Raw genomic sequence first — 17125 nt, forward strand, 5'->3', positions numbered from 1 at the left:
TTTCACAAAGCACATACCTTGACAAAGTTTTGAAGAAGTTCAAAATGGATCAAGCAAAGAAAGGATTCTTGCCTGTGTTGCAAGGTGTGAAGTTGAGTAAGACTCAATGCCCGACCACTGCAGAAGATAGAGAGAAGATGAAAGATGTCCCCTATGCTTCAGCCATAGGCTCTATCATGTATGCAATGTTGTGTACCAGACCTGATGTATGCCTTGCTATAAGTCTAGCAGGAAGGTACCAAAGTAATCCAGGAGTGGATCACTGGACAGCGGTCAAGAACATCCTGAAATACCTGAAAAGGACTAAGGATATGTTTCTCGTATATGGAGGTGACAAAGAGCTCATCGTAAATGGTTACGTTGATGCAAGCTTTGACACTGATCCGGAGGATTCTAAATCTCAAACCGGATACGTATTTACATTGAACGGTGGAGCTGTCAGTTGGTGCAGTTCTAAACAAAGCGTCGTGGCGGGATCTACATGTGAAGCGGAATACATAGCTGCTTCGGAAGCAGCAAATGAAGGAGTCTGGATGAAGGAGTTCATATCCGATCTAGGTGTCATACCTAGTGCATCGGGTCCTATGAAAATCTTTTGTGACAATACTGGTGCAATTGCCTTGGCAAAGGAATCCAGATTTCACAAGAGAACCAAGCACATCAAAAGACGCTTCAATTCCATCCGGGATTTAGTCCAGGTGGGAGACATAGAAATTTGCAAGATACATACGGATCTGAATGTTGCAGACCCGTTGACTAAGCCTCTTCCACGAGCAAAACATGATCAGCACCAAGGCTCCATGGGTGTAAGAATCATTGCTGTGTAATCTAGATTATTGACTCTAGTGCAAGTGGGAGACTGAAGGAAATATGCCCTAGAGGCAATAATAAAGTATTATTTATTTCCTTGTATCATGATAAATGTTTATTATTCATGCTAGAATTGTATTAACCGGAAACATAATACATGTGTGAATATATAGACAAACAGAGTGTCACTAGTATGCCTCTACTTGACTAGCTCGTTAATCAAAGATGGTTATGTTTCCTAGCCATAGACATAAGTTGTCATTTGATTAACGAGATCACCTCATTAGGAAAATGACGTGATTGACTTGACCCATTCCGTTAGCTTAGCACTCGATCGTTTAGTATGTTGCTATTGCTTTCTTCATGACTTATACATGTTCCTATGACTATGAGATTATGCAACTCCCGTTTACCGGAGGAACACTTTGTGTGCTACCAAACGTCACAACGTAAATGGGTGATTATAAAGGTGCTCTACAGGTGTCTCCAAAGGTACTTGTTGGGTTGGCGTATTTCAAGATTAGGATTTGTCACTCCAATTGTCGGAGAGGTATCTCTGGGCCCACTCGGTAATGCACATCACTATAAGCCTTGCAAGCATTGTGACTAATGAGTTAGTTGCGGGATGATGTATTACGGAACGAGTAAAGAGACTTGCCGGTAACGAGATTGAACTAGGTATCGAGATACCGACGATCAAATCTCGGGCAAGTAACATACCGGTGACAAAGGGAACAACGTATGTTGTTATGCGGTCTGACCGATAAAGATCTTCGTAGAATATGTGGGAGCCAATATGGGCATCCAGGTCCCGCTATTGGTTATTGACCGGAGACGTGTCTCGGTCATGTCTACATAGTTCTCGAACCCGTAGGGTCCGCACGCTTAACGTTACGATGACAGTTTTATTGAGTTTTGATGTACCGAAGGAGTTCGGAGTCCCAGATGAGATCGGGGATATGACGAGAAGTCTCGAAATGGTCGAGACGTAAAGATCGATATATTGGACGACTATATTCGGACTTCGGAAAGGTTCCGAGTGATTCGGGTATTTTTCGGAGTACCGGAGAGTTACGGGAATTCGTATTGGGCCTTAATGGGCCATACGGGAAAGGAGAGAAAGGCCTCAAAAGGTGGCCGCACCCCTCCCCATGGTCTGGTCCGAATTGGACTAGGGAAGGGGGGCGCACCCTTCCTTCTTTCTCCTTCCCCCTTCCCTTCTCCTACTCCCACAAGGAAAGGAGGAGTCCTACTCCCGGTGGGAGTAGGACTCCCCCCTATGGCGCGCCTCTCCCCTTGGCCGGCTGCCTCCCCCTTGCTCCTTTATATACGGGGGCAGGGGGGCACCCCAGAGACACAACAATTGATCCTTGAGATCTCTTAGCCGTGTGTGGTGCCCCCTCCACCATATTACACCTCGATAATACCGTTGCGGAGCTTAGGTGAAGCCCTGCGTCGGTGGAACATTATCATTGTCACCACGCCGTCGTGCTGACGAAACTCTCCCTCAACACTCGGCTGGATCAGAGTTCGAGGGACGTCATCGAGCTGAACGTGTGTAGAACTCGGAGGTGCCGTACGTTCGGTACTTGATCGGTCGGATCGTGAAGACGTACGACTACATCAACCGCGTTGTGACAACGCTTCCGCTGTTGGTCTACGAGGGTACGTGGACAACACTCTCCCCTCTCGTTGCTATGCATCACCATGATCTTGCGTGTGCATAGGATTTTTTTTGAAATTACTACGTTCCCCAACACCTCCGTGCCGTCATAAGTGGCGAAGTCGATCTTGGCGAACCGCGACGGTGCCTGGGAGGGAACACCGTGTCGAGCTGGCTCGGAGGTGCGGAGCAGCGAGGCGGGTGGCGCCTGGTCGGAGTACTCCGGGTAGGGACCGGCGGAACCCGATGGCCCCCCGAACTGCGGGAACGGGGTCGGCTGTTCGGGGGCCGTGGTGTAGACCGGCGAAGGCGAAGACCCAGCCGCCCACGCTGGATGTGGCGACGGGGAGGGCGGGAACATGACCTGATGAAGCGGGAGGCCGGTCGGCGGGGGTGCCCCCGAGCTAGGCAGGGGCGGTGCCGGTGGTTGTAGCGTCGGTGGCGGGGAGTGGGCGGGGGCATCGGTGGCCGCGGGGGAGGGTGGCTACAAGTACCACAGAGGGGCCGCGGCCGGCGTGGTCCTGCCGGGGTGTCTCGCCTGGAACGGCAGCAGCGGCTGCCCGGTGCAAGGCGGCGCGGAGAAAGGATGCCGCGGTCCGGTGGCCGCCGCCTGCGGCATCTGCTGGAGCGGCCAAGGGCCCGATGACGGCGTCGGCACCAAGGGCCAGAGGGGCGCCGCGGCAGCCGGAGGGCCGCCCGAGCCGCCTGGAACGACAACATCAGAGGGGCACCGTACGGGGAGACGCCCTGGGGCGGCCATGGCGGGTGGTCGTAGGCGGCAGCGGGTGTTGGAAATATGCCCTAGAGGCAATAATAAAATGGTTAATGCTATAATTGTATTAACTGGAAACCGTAATACATGTGTGAATACATAGACCACAACATGTCCCTAGTAAGCCTCTAGTTGACTAGCTCGTTGATCAACAGATGGTTATGGTTTCCTGACCATAGACATTGGATGTCATTGATAACGGGTTCACATCATTAGGAGAATGATGTGATGGACAAGACCCAATCCTAAGCATAGCACAAGATCGTGTAGTTCGTTTGCTAGAGCTTTTCTAATGTCAAGTATCATTTCCTTAGACCATGAGATTGTGCAACTCCCAGATACCGTAGGAATGCTTTGGGTGTATCAAACGTCACAACGTAACTGGGTGGCTATAAAAGTGCACTACAGGTATCTCCGAAAGTGTCTGCTGGGTTGGCATGAATCGAGACTGGGATTTGTCACTCCGTATGACGGAGAGGTATCTCTGGGCCCACTCGGTAATGCATCATCATAATGAGCTCAATGTGACTAATGAGTTAGCCACGGGATCATGCGTTACAGAACGAGTAAAGTGACTTGCCGGTAACGAGATTGAACGAGGTATTGGGATACCGACGATCGAATCTCGGGCAAGTAACATACCGATAGACAAAGGGAATTGTATACGGGATTGATTGAATCCCCGACATCGTGGTTCATCCGATGAGATCATCGTGGAACATGTGGGAGCCAATATGGGTATCCAGATCCCGCTATTGGTTATTGGCCGGAGAGGTGTCTCGGTCATGTCTGCATGGTTCCCGAACCCGTAGGGTCTACACACTTAAGGTTCGGTGACGCTAGAGTTGTTATGGGAAATAGTATGTGGTTACCGAAGGTTGTTCGGAGTCCCGGATGAGATCCCGGACATCACGAGGAGTTCCGGAATGGTCCGGCGGTGAAGATCGATATATTGGACGAAGGGTATTGGAGTCTGGAAGTGTTCCGGGGGTACCAGGCTATGGCCAGCATGACCGAAAGGTGTTTCGGGAGCCCCGGCAAGTGTTGGAGGGCCTCATGGGCCAAAGGGGAAGGGGCAAACCAGCCCACTAAGGGGTGGTGCGCCCCCCACACCCTTTCCCACGTTACTTGGGGAGGTGGGGCGCCTCCACCTGGCTTGGGAGGCAAGCCTCCACCTGCTTGGCTTGGGGGGCAAGTCTCCCTAGGATTTTCCCTAGGGAGATCCAATCTGCTTGGTCGCCGCCCCTAGGGAAAACCCTAGGGCGCCTCCCCCTCTCCCCTTGCCCCTATATATAGTGGAGGGGTGGGAGGGCAGCCGCACCTCTTCCCTGGCGCAGCCCTCCCTCCTCATACTCCTCCTCCTCCTCCTCTGTAGTGCTTAGCGAAGCTCTGCCGGAGAACCACGAGCTCCATTGCCACCACGCCGTCGTGCTGCTGGAGTTCTCCCTCAACTTCTCCTCTCCCCTTGCTGGATCAAGAAGGAGGAGACGTCCCCGGGCTGTACGTGTGTTGAACGCGGAGGCGCCGTCCGTTCGGCGCTAGATCGGATCTTCCGCGATTTGAATCGCTGCGAGTACGACTCCATCAACCGCGTTCTTGTAACGCTTCCGCTTAGCGATCTTCAAGGGTATGAAGATGCACTCCCTCTCTCTCGTTGCTAGCATCTCCTAGATTGGTCTTGGTGACACGTAGGAAAATTTTGAATTATTGCTACGTTCCCCAACAGCGGGCGCCGTTGGCAGGTGCATGTACGGCCCGGCCGCGTACTGCTGCTGCTGCAGGTGGAGGCCCTGGACGGCGGTGATGAGGTCCCGCAGGGTAGCCGTGACCTGCTCCGGTGTGAAGACGGCGGACGGCGGTGGCGCAGAGGGCACCGGGGATGGCGGCGCAGCCGGGGCCGCGGTGGAGACGAGGCCTGCCAGCGCGGTTGTCCCGGCGGCGGACGTCATCGGCGCGGTGAGGGGCGGCGCCGTCGTCATCGGCGCGGTGAGGGGCGGCGCCGTCGTCATCGGCACGGTGGAGCCGCTGGAAAGCGCCGGCGGTGGTGGTGGCAGCGACATGATCGAAACTTGGTCTCCGATTACCAAATTGGTAAGACTAGGGTTCCTACCGTCTCTACTCCTTAGGTTATAAGGGCAGAACCGCGGAGGTTGGGGGCGAGGGCGCGCGCTCCGGCGCGTCGGCGCCGTCGCGAGGGAAGAGGAGGGCGGCGGCGGTTAGGGCTGGCGGCGGCTAGGGTTCCGGCTCCTCTGGGAGCCGGGCAATAGGGATAGAAAATATCTTCATTGCTTAATTCTGAAAAGAGTCTTACAGCCTATACTTATAACCTAGATAACTTGCATAATAATTAATCTAAGATAACTTGTGGGCCAAGCCCCTAACTACTGCCTGGTGGGCCTCCTCCGTTTATAAGCTAAACCGGTCATAACAACCAACGTGTGGCCCTTCCGCCAACTTTGCATATAACGACTTACCGAAGAGCCCCCAACACATTAAGGTGCCAGGATTTCTCGGTCGGCTGCCACCTCCACAACTAATAGATCCCAACTATTGGACTCTGTTGGGCAAATGTTTCGATGAAATGTGATGGCCCAAGGCTACTGGTCTTCACCTTGGCCACCAAAATGTCTGAAAAACCATGAGGGCATACGACGATTCTAACCGCTTCCATATAGGTTCATTACCATGCCAAGCATCATTGGAGCCCATTCAAAAAATGTGGATTTGAAGGAGTTAGGACGTACTTGGCTTAAGAAGATTCGCCCATAGTTTGGAAAGAGTTTTGTAATTGGACAAGGACAATGTTTATGAATTTGGAGTTAAGAACTCCGAGCCCCCCACCCCCCTCCTAGGCTTTTAGGTCGACAGATGACAGGCCACAAAACCATACTTCCTTTGTCCGCATAAGAGTGGGGGTCTGGCTATTCTATGACAAATTAACTTTTTTTTGCAGAAACCCCTTCCTCCCTCATTTAAGCTACTGGCAGCAATAGTGTTGCTTCGATTCACATATACAGTTGTGCATGCATCTTGCTAGCTGCGGTTACCTCGAGGCATAGACCAAGGGGGCGAACGCAAAATTACCGCTTAGAAGCCAGACCTACACTTATTTTCGGAGAAGTGGTGGAGTGTAGGCGTGCAGTCTTTTAGGGACGGACGGAGTATGATACCTGTTTTCTTTTACAAACTTCTCCTTTATTCATTCATAAATAATGTAGCATCGTTTACAATTAGAGGGATAACCCCATCAGGGGGCATCATCCATCCAATCACTCGGAGGAGAAAACTTAACTAACCTTACTAGTTCATGAGCTACTTCATTGCGCTCTCTATTACAATGATCATAAATGACATGGGAAAAGTCTAATGATATGAAATAATAGTCATCTATAATTGATGAACCGACTGAAGAAGAGTAGCCTAGGATAAATGCATCCATCACCTCCACGCTACCCGATTTCACTTTAATCTTAGTGCATCCGACCGTATTAGCAAGAAGGCCCAAGAATGACCCAAAAACGACACACCTAAAAACTGTGTTGCATGCCGTGGTTTAAGTAAAAAATTAGAAACGGATCATCTACAATCATGGACATCGACCACGGGCCAGCCTCTTTTACTCAGCGCTGCTGCGCGAGACGGCGTCACTCTCATGGAAGGAAATGGATTTGGAGCGGTGGCTGCAGGAGCTGCTGGTTCACCATAGCAGGAGCGGTTGGGTGGCTCACAGCTCGGACAAGGCGAGCAGCTCGTCGAGGTAGTCCGCTCCAAGGTCCTCCAGCTCCAACACGCACGTTGACAACGACGATGTAGTGGCTGCCTCCTGCCTCGTCGCCTGTGCTGCCGTCGCCGTGGCTCTGGACATCCTCTTTTTGTTGGGTCTTCTCTTTCGGATGCAGTGCCGCCGCTTGAGCGCGAGAGCAGGCGAGTCCCCCGCGGCGGCGCAGCCGATGTCCAGCGTGCGCAGCGACTCCTGCACGAGCTTGACCGGGAAGTTGAGCACGGCGGCCGGGCCGCGCACGGAGAAGGCGGCCTGGTCGTAGGCGAGTGCGGCGGCTTGTGGGGTGTCGAAGGTACCAAGCCAAACTCGGGCGCCATTGCGGGTGGAGTCCCGGATCTCCGCCGCGTACTTGCCCCACGGCCGCTTCCGCACCCCGATGAGTGGCGAGTCCGGTGTATCGCGTGAACTACTGGAGCTCCCCTGCGGTAACAACGACGGTGAAGCGACAGGCGCCGTCATGATCTCCTCCCAGGCGCCTGAGGCCGCGGGAGGTGTAGTGAAGGAGGTGGAGGTGGCCTCCATGGGGAAGGAGAAGGAGAACAACTGGTGGTCGATCCCCGTGTCATCATGAGCTTGAGCTTGAGGAGCAGGCTGATGATGCGTGTAGTGTGCATTTGATGAGAAAGAAATGGAGTAGCCGTGGTAGCAGTGGAAGCCATCATAGGTAGGTAGCTCCATCTGTAGGTGGTTTAGTTCCATGTTTAGCATCTACGTAAAGTGTACAGTACCTTATATAACTCAGCGAGGAGACGAGATCCAAGGGGGGGAGCGGAGAAGCTTAATCAAGCCGCACAGACGGCAGACAAGCTTTGACTTATAACGACAGAAACTGATGAAATACTAAGAGTCACTAGGCCAGTAGCTAGGCCTGATAAACTTCTCCATCCATCAGGTGGAATGCACAGATGCAAATGTTGACGTAGGGCGGCTGGATACGACAGAGAACTTGGGCGTCACCGCGACGTACCTCTCCGTATCCATCGGCGGTCAATCTCTCTTCTTATTACTTTAACTAGTGCAACCCTATCATATGCATGCATGGTCAACAAGTTCATCGTAGGAGTATTTCCTTGTGCTGTCGATCGGAAGCTCTATATAGCGCACTTTAAATTTCGGATGATGGTCGAGCGATGGATTTGCAGCTTTCACAGAATAAATTTGAACTAAAAGTACGACACTTATTTTGAAACGGAGTGAATATGTATGTAAACGCCATTTAAAAGGACGGTTATCATAACCGTATAGATATGTGTACGTATGTAAACGCCATTCAAAAGGACATGGCTATCATAACCGTACATATGTACGTATGTAAAGTTGTAAACCGCACTTTTTTTTTGTATTATCTTTTGCCGGGTACTATATAAAGTGATGATATGGAAGGATGCCACGTATATATAGCTGGATGGCAATGGCTCACCGAATCTAGCACATGAAGTACATATACATATGGAAAGGCTCATGCATATATGCGGCACTCCATGTGCATGCATGCAGATGGACAGGACGAAAATAGCCCCGGCAGCAACGATAAGCCATTAGTGTAAGCACACACTCTGATCTAGCATTACTGCGCTTGCATCTTTTATGGTTTCATAGGACCCGGATACAGATAAGCAGGTGTCTGACACCTCGTATATGAACAACGCAAGCTTACACTAATCGTAGCAGGTGCCTGTGAAGGTTCACATACAATGAACCAGCACATAGGCCCATATTATACGCTTTGTTTTATTCTCTCTCGTACGATGCTTAGCAGGTACTAGTCGCCACTCGCCAGCTATAAAGTAACACAACTTACTCGTCTTCTCAATCTAAGCCCCTAGGATTCAATAAAGAACTTCCCCCTTGGATGATATCCAGGAGGCCTGTTTGGTTGTTCGCGCCTTCGATGCAGAGGGGGCAGAAACCACCTACATAAATATTTCCATCGTTTCGTAACCATAATGCAGCATCTATATATTTTGCCCATGTTAAGCGGTCTTGTTTGTCCTTTCTTTGTGCATGATCGTGTTGGTGGGGTCGAAATTGGCTACCTGGTTTGTTCCTATCGTTTTGTTTTTTGGGAAAGCCTACTGGCACACTTTATTTCAATTTGAGGACAGAAATGTCTTTTTTTTCAAACGGAGGCAAAAGCTTTGCCTCATCCATTAATTAAGCAGAAGAGAATTGTCCGGTTAATTAACGAAGAACCGGGCTAAAACCGTCACAAACCGTTCAGCGGCACATATAGACCGTGCCAGAACTCAGCCACCCACGTCGAGGGTAGCACAGCTCCGACTCTAAAGGAGAGATCCAAAGAAGAACTATGCCAGGCTGGCGCCGTGGAAGACCACCGAATGGACCACCTGCTGCCTGTCATGGGCCCCGCCGCCGCAGCTCCGACTTCACCGCAACAAACAAACCGAGGTAATCTCACGGACACGTCGGAGAAGAGCCGACTACCGCAACCACCGCAACGCCTCCGACTTCACTCGCCCCATCATCGTTGCCACAGAAGTCTCGACGCCACATCAACGCCTTCCACCACCCAACCTCCCAACACACCCACTGGTCCCTCTGACTGGATTAACCTTCAAAATCAATGCCCTCAAGAGGGGAACGACGTCAACACGCCGCCAACGACCGACCCTCGGGTCTGGAGTTTCCCTCGCAGAGGAAAAGAGAGCATCCCGTCGACGCCTTCAGGAAGGTCATGGCGTCCACGGACGCCGCCGTCACAGGCTCCAGCCATGGCCAGAAACGGGTTTTCACCCAGCCCTCGAAATCCTCTAGTCGACAGCCAATCCGTCAGCCCACCTTCGGACCTACCCTCGCTGCACCTCCACGCATCAGCCACCCCGACAGCCGAAACTTGCATCCCCATCGCCACAGCAGGATGGGATGCCTCGTCGGTCGCCTCTCCTTCACCCAGGCCAGAGCCTGAGTACCCACGCTGACTCAGATCTGAGGGCCAAGCCCCACGACCCGCCGCGCTCCGGTCCGCAGCCAACACCACCGTGTCGCCCAGCAGGAACGACGCCCAAGCTCCGGGGCCATCGCCCCGGCGTCCAGCCTCAGCCCCAGGGGCGGAGCCAGCGTTGAGGCGTTGGGTTCAAGTGAACCCAACGATTTTCTGCTGCCATGTACGCGTATGTAGGGTTATCGTGTGCGTGAACCCATTAGAAAATCACGGCTGCACCCATCATAATTTGGAATTCACAAGCGAAAACCTTTTAGGCCAGAAATCTTCACGGGAGTAGCCCAGCTAAGGCCCATACGTAAACTGCTACTGTCCCGTGCGTGCGTTAGATGACTCGTAATGCATCAGGTCGGATCCAGATATACGTTACTTGGGAGAACATGAGGCTTCTCAGAGCTGAGCGACTCTCGGCCGTCGGATCGGTTTTTTGATGCGATTTTGACCGTTGGATGTCGCTCCTGGAAGATCCTGGCCGTCGGATCGAAAACTAACACTGCTACAATGAATAGTTACCGTCGTCTCGTGCCACCGCGCGTAATTCCGCTGCCCCACCAAGGGCATTTCCATCATTTCACCAACAGGGGGTATAAAAAGGAGGCGGCTCTCGTGGAGACAACCCTAGCGGGCTCCCCTCCCGCGCGCCTCCTCTCCTCCTTCCCCGCCGCCGCCCGGCCTCCTCCTTCCACCCCTCCGGCCGGCTTCTCTCCCGCTCGCGCCGCCTCCTCCTCCCCACCAGTGCCTCCCTCTCCTCCTTCCCCGCCTTCGCCTGGCCTCCTCCTTCCGCCCCTTGATCTGGCGCCGCCCAAACCCTAACGCCCTGCCCCGGCCCTGGGTCCTGCCCCGCCCCGCCCCGCCCGTCCCGCTCGCCGTGGCCGTGGCCGATGACCGCGGCCCCACCGTCCCGCCCTACCCGCCGCGGCGGCCATGGACGAGCTCGAGCTCGACGGGCGAGCAACGGGCCGCCACGCCAGTCCCGCTCGCCGTGGCCTTCGCCGATGACCGCGGCCCGTCAATGGATGAGACGAGGGAGGGCGTCTGCCTCGCCTCTTCGTCCTCCCAGTCGCCCCCACCATCCCCGCACTCGCCGCTGCCGCCACCCTTCATCTCCCGTGCTCCGCCTCCTCCCCTCCCCTCCCCTTCCGTCGCCCGAATCACCTGCCCGCCGGTCGGGCCGCGGTGGCCGGATTCAAAGATGGCCGAGCGGCGACCACATCCGTGATGCCCGGCGGCGAGCAACGCGCGCTGAGGGGTGGAAGGGCGCTCTGGATCCGGATCAGGGCGTGATGGCGGCCATGGCCGAGCTCGAGCCCAGGCGTGTGGGTGCGTTGGTGAGCGCGGCGGGGGTCGGGGCCGAGCTCTGAGCACGGCGGCGGCCATGGCCTAACTCGAGCATCTCGTACGTGATGATTCAGGGGCGCCATTCCGACGACTGTCAGGTGAGCCATTCCCCACGTCGCTTGTGCTTTCTCTCAATTGGATTGGCCCTGGTTAATTGATTTTGGATTTCTGTTGCCTGCAGATCTTTATTCTTGTGGTCGTTGGGCCAGATTGGTTGTCGCACTCATCAATCTATGGGTAAGCCTCGTTTTGACCTGGTTTTCACCGTCTGCTTCAGTTGAGCCAGGATCTTGACACTTGTTTTGCTGCCGACTGGTCTATTCTTTGTAGGAGCCCCTTTTGGTCAACCCTCTTGTACATAGTATTAGTCCAGGTTAACTAGCAGGGATCCATATTGCTCTACTGTGGCACACATTGTCAATTTGTTAAGTGAGATCAAAATATTTGTACCTTGTTTGCACCTGAACTCCTCTCCTCTGATGGAGTTGACCTATGCACCACAATAATGTTCTAAAAAATCTTATCCTTGATTGCAGCTAAAAGAGAACTGACTAGGCCCCAGTCATCTCCACCCCTGATGGTGCTCCTAGACGTGCTACACATTGCCTCCTTGGCCGCTTCGGTGCCAGTGGCGTTCGTGCTCGTCGGCGGGATGGTGCAAGGCGCAACTCCGACGTGGTTCCTCGCCGGTTTGATGGCGTTCAGGTGCAACCCCGGTGCCCACTGAGTACTGCCTTGGTTACAACCTCCCTCGGTAAGCTCCATCTTCCCCTGCTCTGCTTCGGCTACTACATGGGACATGGCCAGGGCTATGATGATCAGTTATGGATGATATAGGCATGCTCTCGAGCAATCGAGGCACTTGTGGGTATCTATCCAGAAACATGAGACGAACGTCCCTACAAGCCTCCTCGGCGATTAGAGCATTCTGACCGTCCGATCAGTTTGCTTGATGCGATACCGGCCGTCGGATCGAGCCGCTGGAAGACCTCGTCCGTCGGATCAAATCTCGTCCCCCTGTAGCATGGTTGAATGAGCAGTTACCTCCCGGTCGTGCCACCGCGCGTAAAATTGGGTGGCCGCCGAGGGCATTTTGGTCATTTCACATGGGTGAAAAAATATCCAATCACGGCATATGGGTGTGACCTAGCCGTCGCTCCTCGCACACATATGGGCGATGATGATTAGCCGTGGCTGAAATAAGTGTGCCTTTGAGCAATTAAGGCACCTGTGGGTATCAAGTTGGATCCTCCCTCTTGTCTCTAGAATCCTTTTTGATCCGGTGATACTTATTGTTCTGTCCTTGGATGGTCATTCTTGTTGAGTGATAACCAGGGCAGCTTCACAGTATAAACAGATTGATCTGGTGATAAGAGATGATGGGGGTAGATTATATGATCGAGGAAAGGCAAGTCTGAGCCCACTATGCATTGAACCCTGAACCCTTTTTATTTGTATTTAAAGGTGTTGCTTATTTATGCTCCAGTGTTTATAGCTGTCTTATGTAAATATTTCTTCTCTCTCATACCTTTATTGCATATAAGTTGTTCTTGATCTTTTATTGTTTGTTGTTGGTCCTTGATCTAATGTGGTTAAGATAAACTGTGGGAAATAGTTCTGGATTTGTTGTATGGTAGTTTGCAACTGAATTTGTGACTATTTTGGATACTGACCCCAATTAAGGTTATCTTGAAATCGTGGATGCACACGTGGTTTGTGTTCTTTTATCATGGGGTATCTGTTCTTTTGCACATTGGTAGAAAGTTGGTTACTGTCAGGTAAGTTCATCTCCATTAATGCCACCCCACATATTTCCTTTATGATGCTGGATGTTATTTGTTTCTGTGAACACATTTGATGTAGACCCAAAACCTACTACTAAATGGTTCCAATAAATAATGCATATGGCCGTAGAACTCTTGATCAACATTCTGTGAGCAGACTAAGAATTGACCTAATACTGATATGCAAATCACAGTCACCCCAATTTCAGTATTGTCTAAATTGATCACGGTGAAACTACATCTGCTATTCTAGATTCAAGTTGAGTCTTGACCTCTATAAATATGTACTTGCTTTTCCTCTCCATAGGTTTCTAGCATTCTGAATGTATCCTATTGGCACATAATTACATCAATTTTCCTTGCAAATCAACTTAGAAATCCATTGCCCTCTGTACAAAATCAACTTTCAATGGATCATGCCCATGCATAACTTCAGTTTTGGCTGGATTTTGGAACTGACAAACATTAGTTGTATATGTGTATTCAGGTAAAGAAAAGACATGGTATTCAAGCTATTCTGGTTTCTCTATTAAATCGAAGATGACAACGACATCGACGAAGGTCTGTATGCTCCTGTTGTCAAGTCTGCTTGATTTTTTCTTCTAATTTTAGCTAGCTCTGCCTGGTGAAAGCATTCTTCCATGCCAAGTAGCCAGTCAGCTTGCCAACATGATACAGAGTAGCGTTTAGTGACCTTTCCTCTCATGTAAACATGCATTTGTTTCAGGCACTAAGAAAAAACACATGTGTTCTAAAATGCTTTCCATTGCAGGTTGTTCTTGAAGGATTAGTTTTGTATATCTTCTATTATTTAATAAACATTAAATGCTCGGTTCATTTCAACCTGAACTGTATTGTTGGAGACATGCTCTATAGTAAGTCGCTGATTTCCAAGTATTCAGGCAAAAAAAGGCGTGTTTAGTCAGATTTAGCTTTTGAACTTCCCTCGAGATATGTCCCAACCATCATATTTTAAATAGCTTCTGTTTTCTAAATACGAGACACTGGACATGACAGTATGTAACAATGTGTCGATGTTACTTTTCATTTACATTCACATGCTGTTGTAGTGTTCCAGGCTTGCAAATGATAAAACATTTCAAGTAAGTATGCAGTACCACTCACTCGTTCCTAATAAATATGCAAGCTTTTTTATCCTCTGTTTTTCTTTACCCAGTGAAACTCTTTGAACAGGGCTCTCTTGGTTAAGTCTGATTCTTTTAGTTCATAAATATGTACAGGGATGAGGCGGCAATAGTTGCATTCTCTGTATATGAACATGAAGACCTAGAAGGTCGTCTCCTGGAAAGGGATGCTTCATTTACAAGAGCGGCTCTCCCCAACAACACTGTTGTGATGTACTGAAGCCTCCCGTTCCACATGCTGGGTACTTACACCTCAACGTCACTTCTATGAGTTGTGGCCTAGGTTAGGTCGATCCCTAATCTCTGTTCTAATTTATTCTGGTGTCATTATTCTCAGGATCCTTTTAAATAGTGATTTATGCGCTGCTTTTGTATTTTTTGGGGCTGGAGATTGTAGGTTGATTTAGATTGCTAACTAGATTCAGGAATTAAGTATCAATTCATTTGTGTATTTCTTAGAGAATTAACCTGGCCAGCATAAATGGATTGGCACCATATTTGGATTGAGTATTATAGTTACATTAAGTTTATTCCCTGTAAGGCTATAATTTTCTACCTATTTTTTCTAACCTGTAATGTCTTTACCTCAGGCATGTTAGAGTGCAGAGTATATGGTGTATATGTCCTTGCTTATCCGTTCCAGTTCTGCAGTTCCACACAATGTGATATGTTGCATTGTTAAGTATACTTAATTTGATTTTATAGAGTAGGCTGCTACTTTATATTTTGGTAAAGAAGAGGATGATGTTTTGGTCCATGATATTATAACTGATGTGGTTCTTGCATGAACCAGTATGTGATTATTTCCAGTTCTGCAACAGAGTGAGTAACTAGAAACTTTAGCGTGTTCCAGTTTTAATGCAGAAGTATCTTTTGATTGTGGAAATAAACACTTGATAACCTTTGACCGCAACATCAAATGATATGCTATCAATTTTTCATTGAGCTTTGGAAGTTGGATCTGCCACTAATACATATATGTGAGCTAATATCTAATGCAAGGGCGAATATATCTTTTGTTGGGTGATGTGGTCTCCTTTATTTCACTTATATAACTGAGCTTCGGAGAAGCCCGTTTTATGCCATTTGATTTCCCTTCTCATGACTTAAAGGAGGAGGTGATATTAGATTATTGTTATGGTAGATGTAATCTTTTGTCTTCGATGGTATTATGTATTATGAGTATGGAGTTATCTTATTCCAAGTACAGAAGGAATTGAATCTGCCTTGCATGACCAATGTTTTTATCTACGAATGACCTTATTCCATTTTCTACACCTCGACATACAGATCAGCATGTGTATGTGCCACAGCTTGTGGGAGGGACAAAATGGGAGGTCGCCTTGAAATTGTGGAAGTGCAAGGGAGGCCGGAAGAGTGCATTGCTACACTGCTGCCCTGTTTCTCCTTATTGCTGCCGACTCACCTTCGTGTAGCGCTATTTCCATAGGTATAAGAGTTTCAGTAGTTTCAGCTCCTGCAAGTCGTCATTTTGTACTGAATCTTGCCCTATGTAAATGTACAGCCTGAAACATGTTACCAATGAATGGATAAGTATATATTCAATGCTTGTGGTTATAGTTGATATCGATTGTCTTCTTGATTTTGCTTTGCTGATGCTTTTGATATATGGGTACTTCAAATATGTATATTAGGTATTATCGGGAGCACAATTGTATATGTTCTATACAAGTATTACCGGGCTGGATACTGACTCTTTTATGCCATGTAGATTTTGCCATTTTCAAACAAGGAATAACAGTCCTTATATTCTTCAGATTGATTACAGTCAAATTGTTTCTGAACAAGCGTAGATACAAATACTAATGCAGTTTCACTCATCCCAGGGAACCAGCAATAACCACATTATGAAAGGGTCAAGGAGCACTGATCCGATGTGCATCGATGACAATGAAGGTAAAACTCTAATATAGCCTCCTGTGACATATAAGATTACTTGGTGATAAGAAGTGCATGTCCTATCTTATAAATAATGGTTGGTTGTGCTAGAAACATGAATTCTACATTGCATTAGTCTTTGACTTTTAAAACCTTTGCATTCTAGCCGGCAAAGCGACGAGTTCACCTGGCCCTCAGCAGCGGCAGCGACGAGCTCGCCTAGCGCTCCTACCGCGTCGCTGGTGCGACCTCCTTGCTAGATCCCGGCCATGGTGAGATCCCTTCCCATCCCCCTCACCCCTCTTGCCCCTTCTCGCCTCTTTGCTTTCCGCGGTTTCATTCCCTTTGGCCTAGGGTTTCTGATCTGATATGTTGTTATTGCGCGCATGACGATGGTGATTTTTGGTGATGTTGCTGGAGTGTAGCAGCCTCGGCGCAGTGACTGAGTTGCTCCTAAATGCGCGGAGCAGTGCCGCTTGGCCGGCGAAGTGGCCGGTAGCAGGAAGTCCGCCGTTGTAAATAGTTGTACAAAATGGTCATGTGTTCCTATCTCTCTGTCGTAAAAAATGGTCATGTGTTCTATCTCTCATCGTATGAAAGCACCAAGCTTGATTCTGTCTTATAATGTGATTGTCATCTTCAGATCCATTATGTTATGCTTCTAACACAAATAGTTGCCTGCACATGCTATACCTGGTTTCCTACATACAATTTGTACACGCTTTGTCAAAACATTATGACCGACACCCTCGCGCCGAGGCGCGAATCCGATCTAGTGTGTTGTGAATAGACGACTCTCGCTCGCCAAGACTTACCAAGGTCTTCCCTCTACTCCGCCTCTCCCCATCTTGTTCGCCCATCACGGCGACGGCGCATCGCCTAGTCTTCGCCAGCCAGCCCCAAGGAAGCAACAGCAGGTCAGCATGCAATACAAATTCAAGATATTAAGAGCAACTCTAGCAGACCCCGCA

At 49.9% G+C, this 17125-nt stretch overlaps 1 protein-coding gene and 1 long non-coding RNA gene across 9 annotated transcripts; one reads left to right on the top strand and one right to left on the bottom strand.

The window, feature by feature from the left end:
- Positions 1–6969: 6969 nt before the first annotated feature.
- LOC109760848 (ethylene-responsive transcription factor 1B-like) lies at positions 6970–7704 on the bottom strand. Its single transcript, XM_020319652.1, has one exon. The coding sequence runs from the start codon at positions 7702–7704 to the stop codon at positions 6970–6972; it is 735 nt and encodes a 244-aa protein (XP_020175241.1).
- Positions 7705–10608: 2904 nt separating this feature from the next.
- Positions 10609–16844, top strand: LOC109760849 (uncharacterized). Of its 8 annotated transcripts, none has more exons than XR_012182561.1 (9): positions 10609–11424; positions 11508–11563; positions 11657–11755; positions 11863–13671; positions 14352–14538; positions 15546–15705; positions 16103–16172; positions 16321–16426; positions 16580–16844. It is a non-coding gene; the product is annotated as an uncharacterized lncRNA (long non-coding RNA). The 8 variants fall into 8 exon arrangements; XR_012182560.1 differs by having other exon boundaries at positions 11657–11750; XR_012182564.1 differs by lacking the exon at positions 11657–11755 and having other exon boundaries at positions 11863–13104; positions 13598–13671.
- The last annotated feature ends 281 nt before the right edge of the window (positions 16845–17125 follow it).

The sequence above is a fragment of the Aegilops tauschii genome, chromosome 4, assembly GCF_002575655.3.
Source record: "Aegilops tauschii subsp. strangulata cultivar AL8/78 chromosome 4, Aet v6.0, whole genome shotgun sequence".
In the NCBI taxonomy this organism is placed as follows: domain Eukaryota; kingdom Viridiplantae; phylum Streptophyta; class Magnoliopsida; order Poales; family Poaceae; genus Aegilops; species Aegilops tauschii.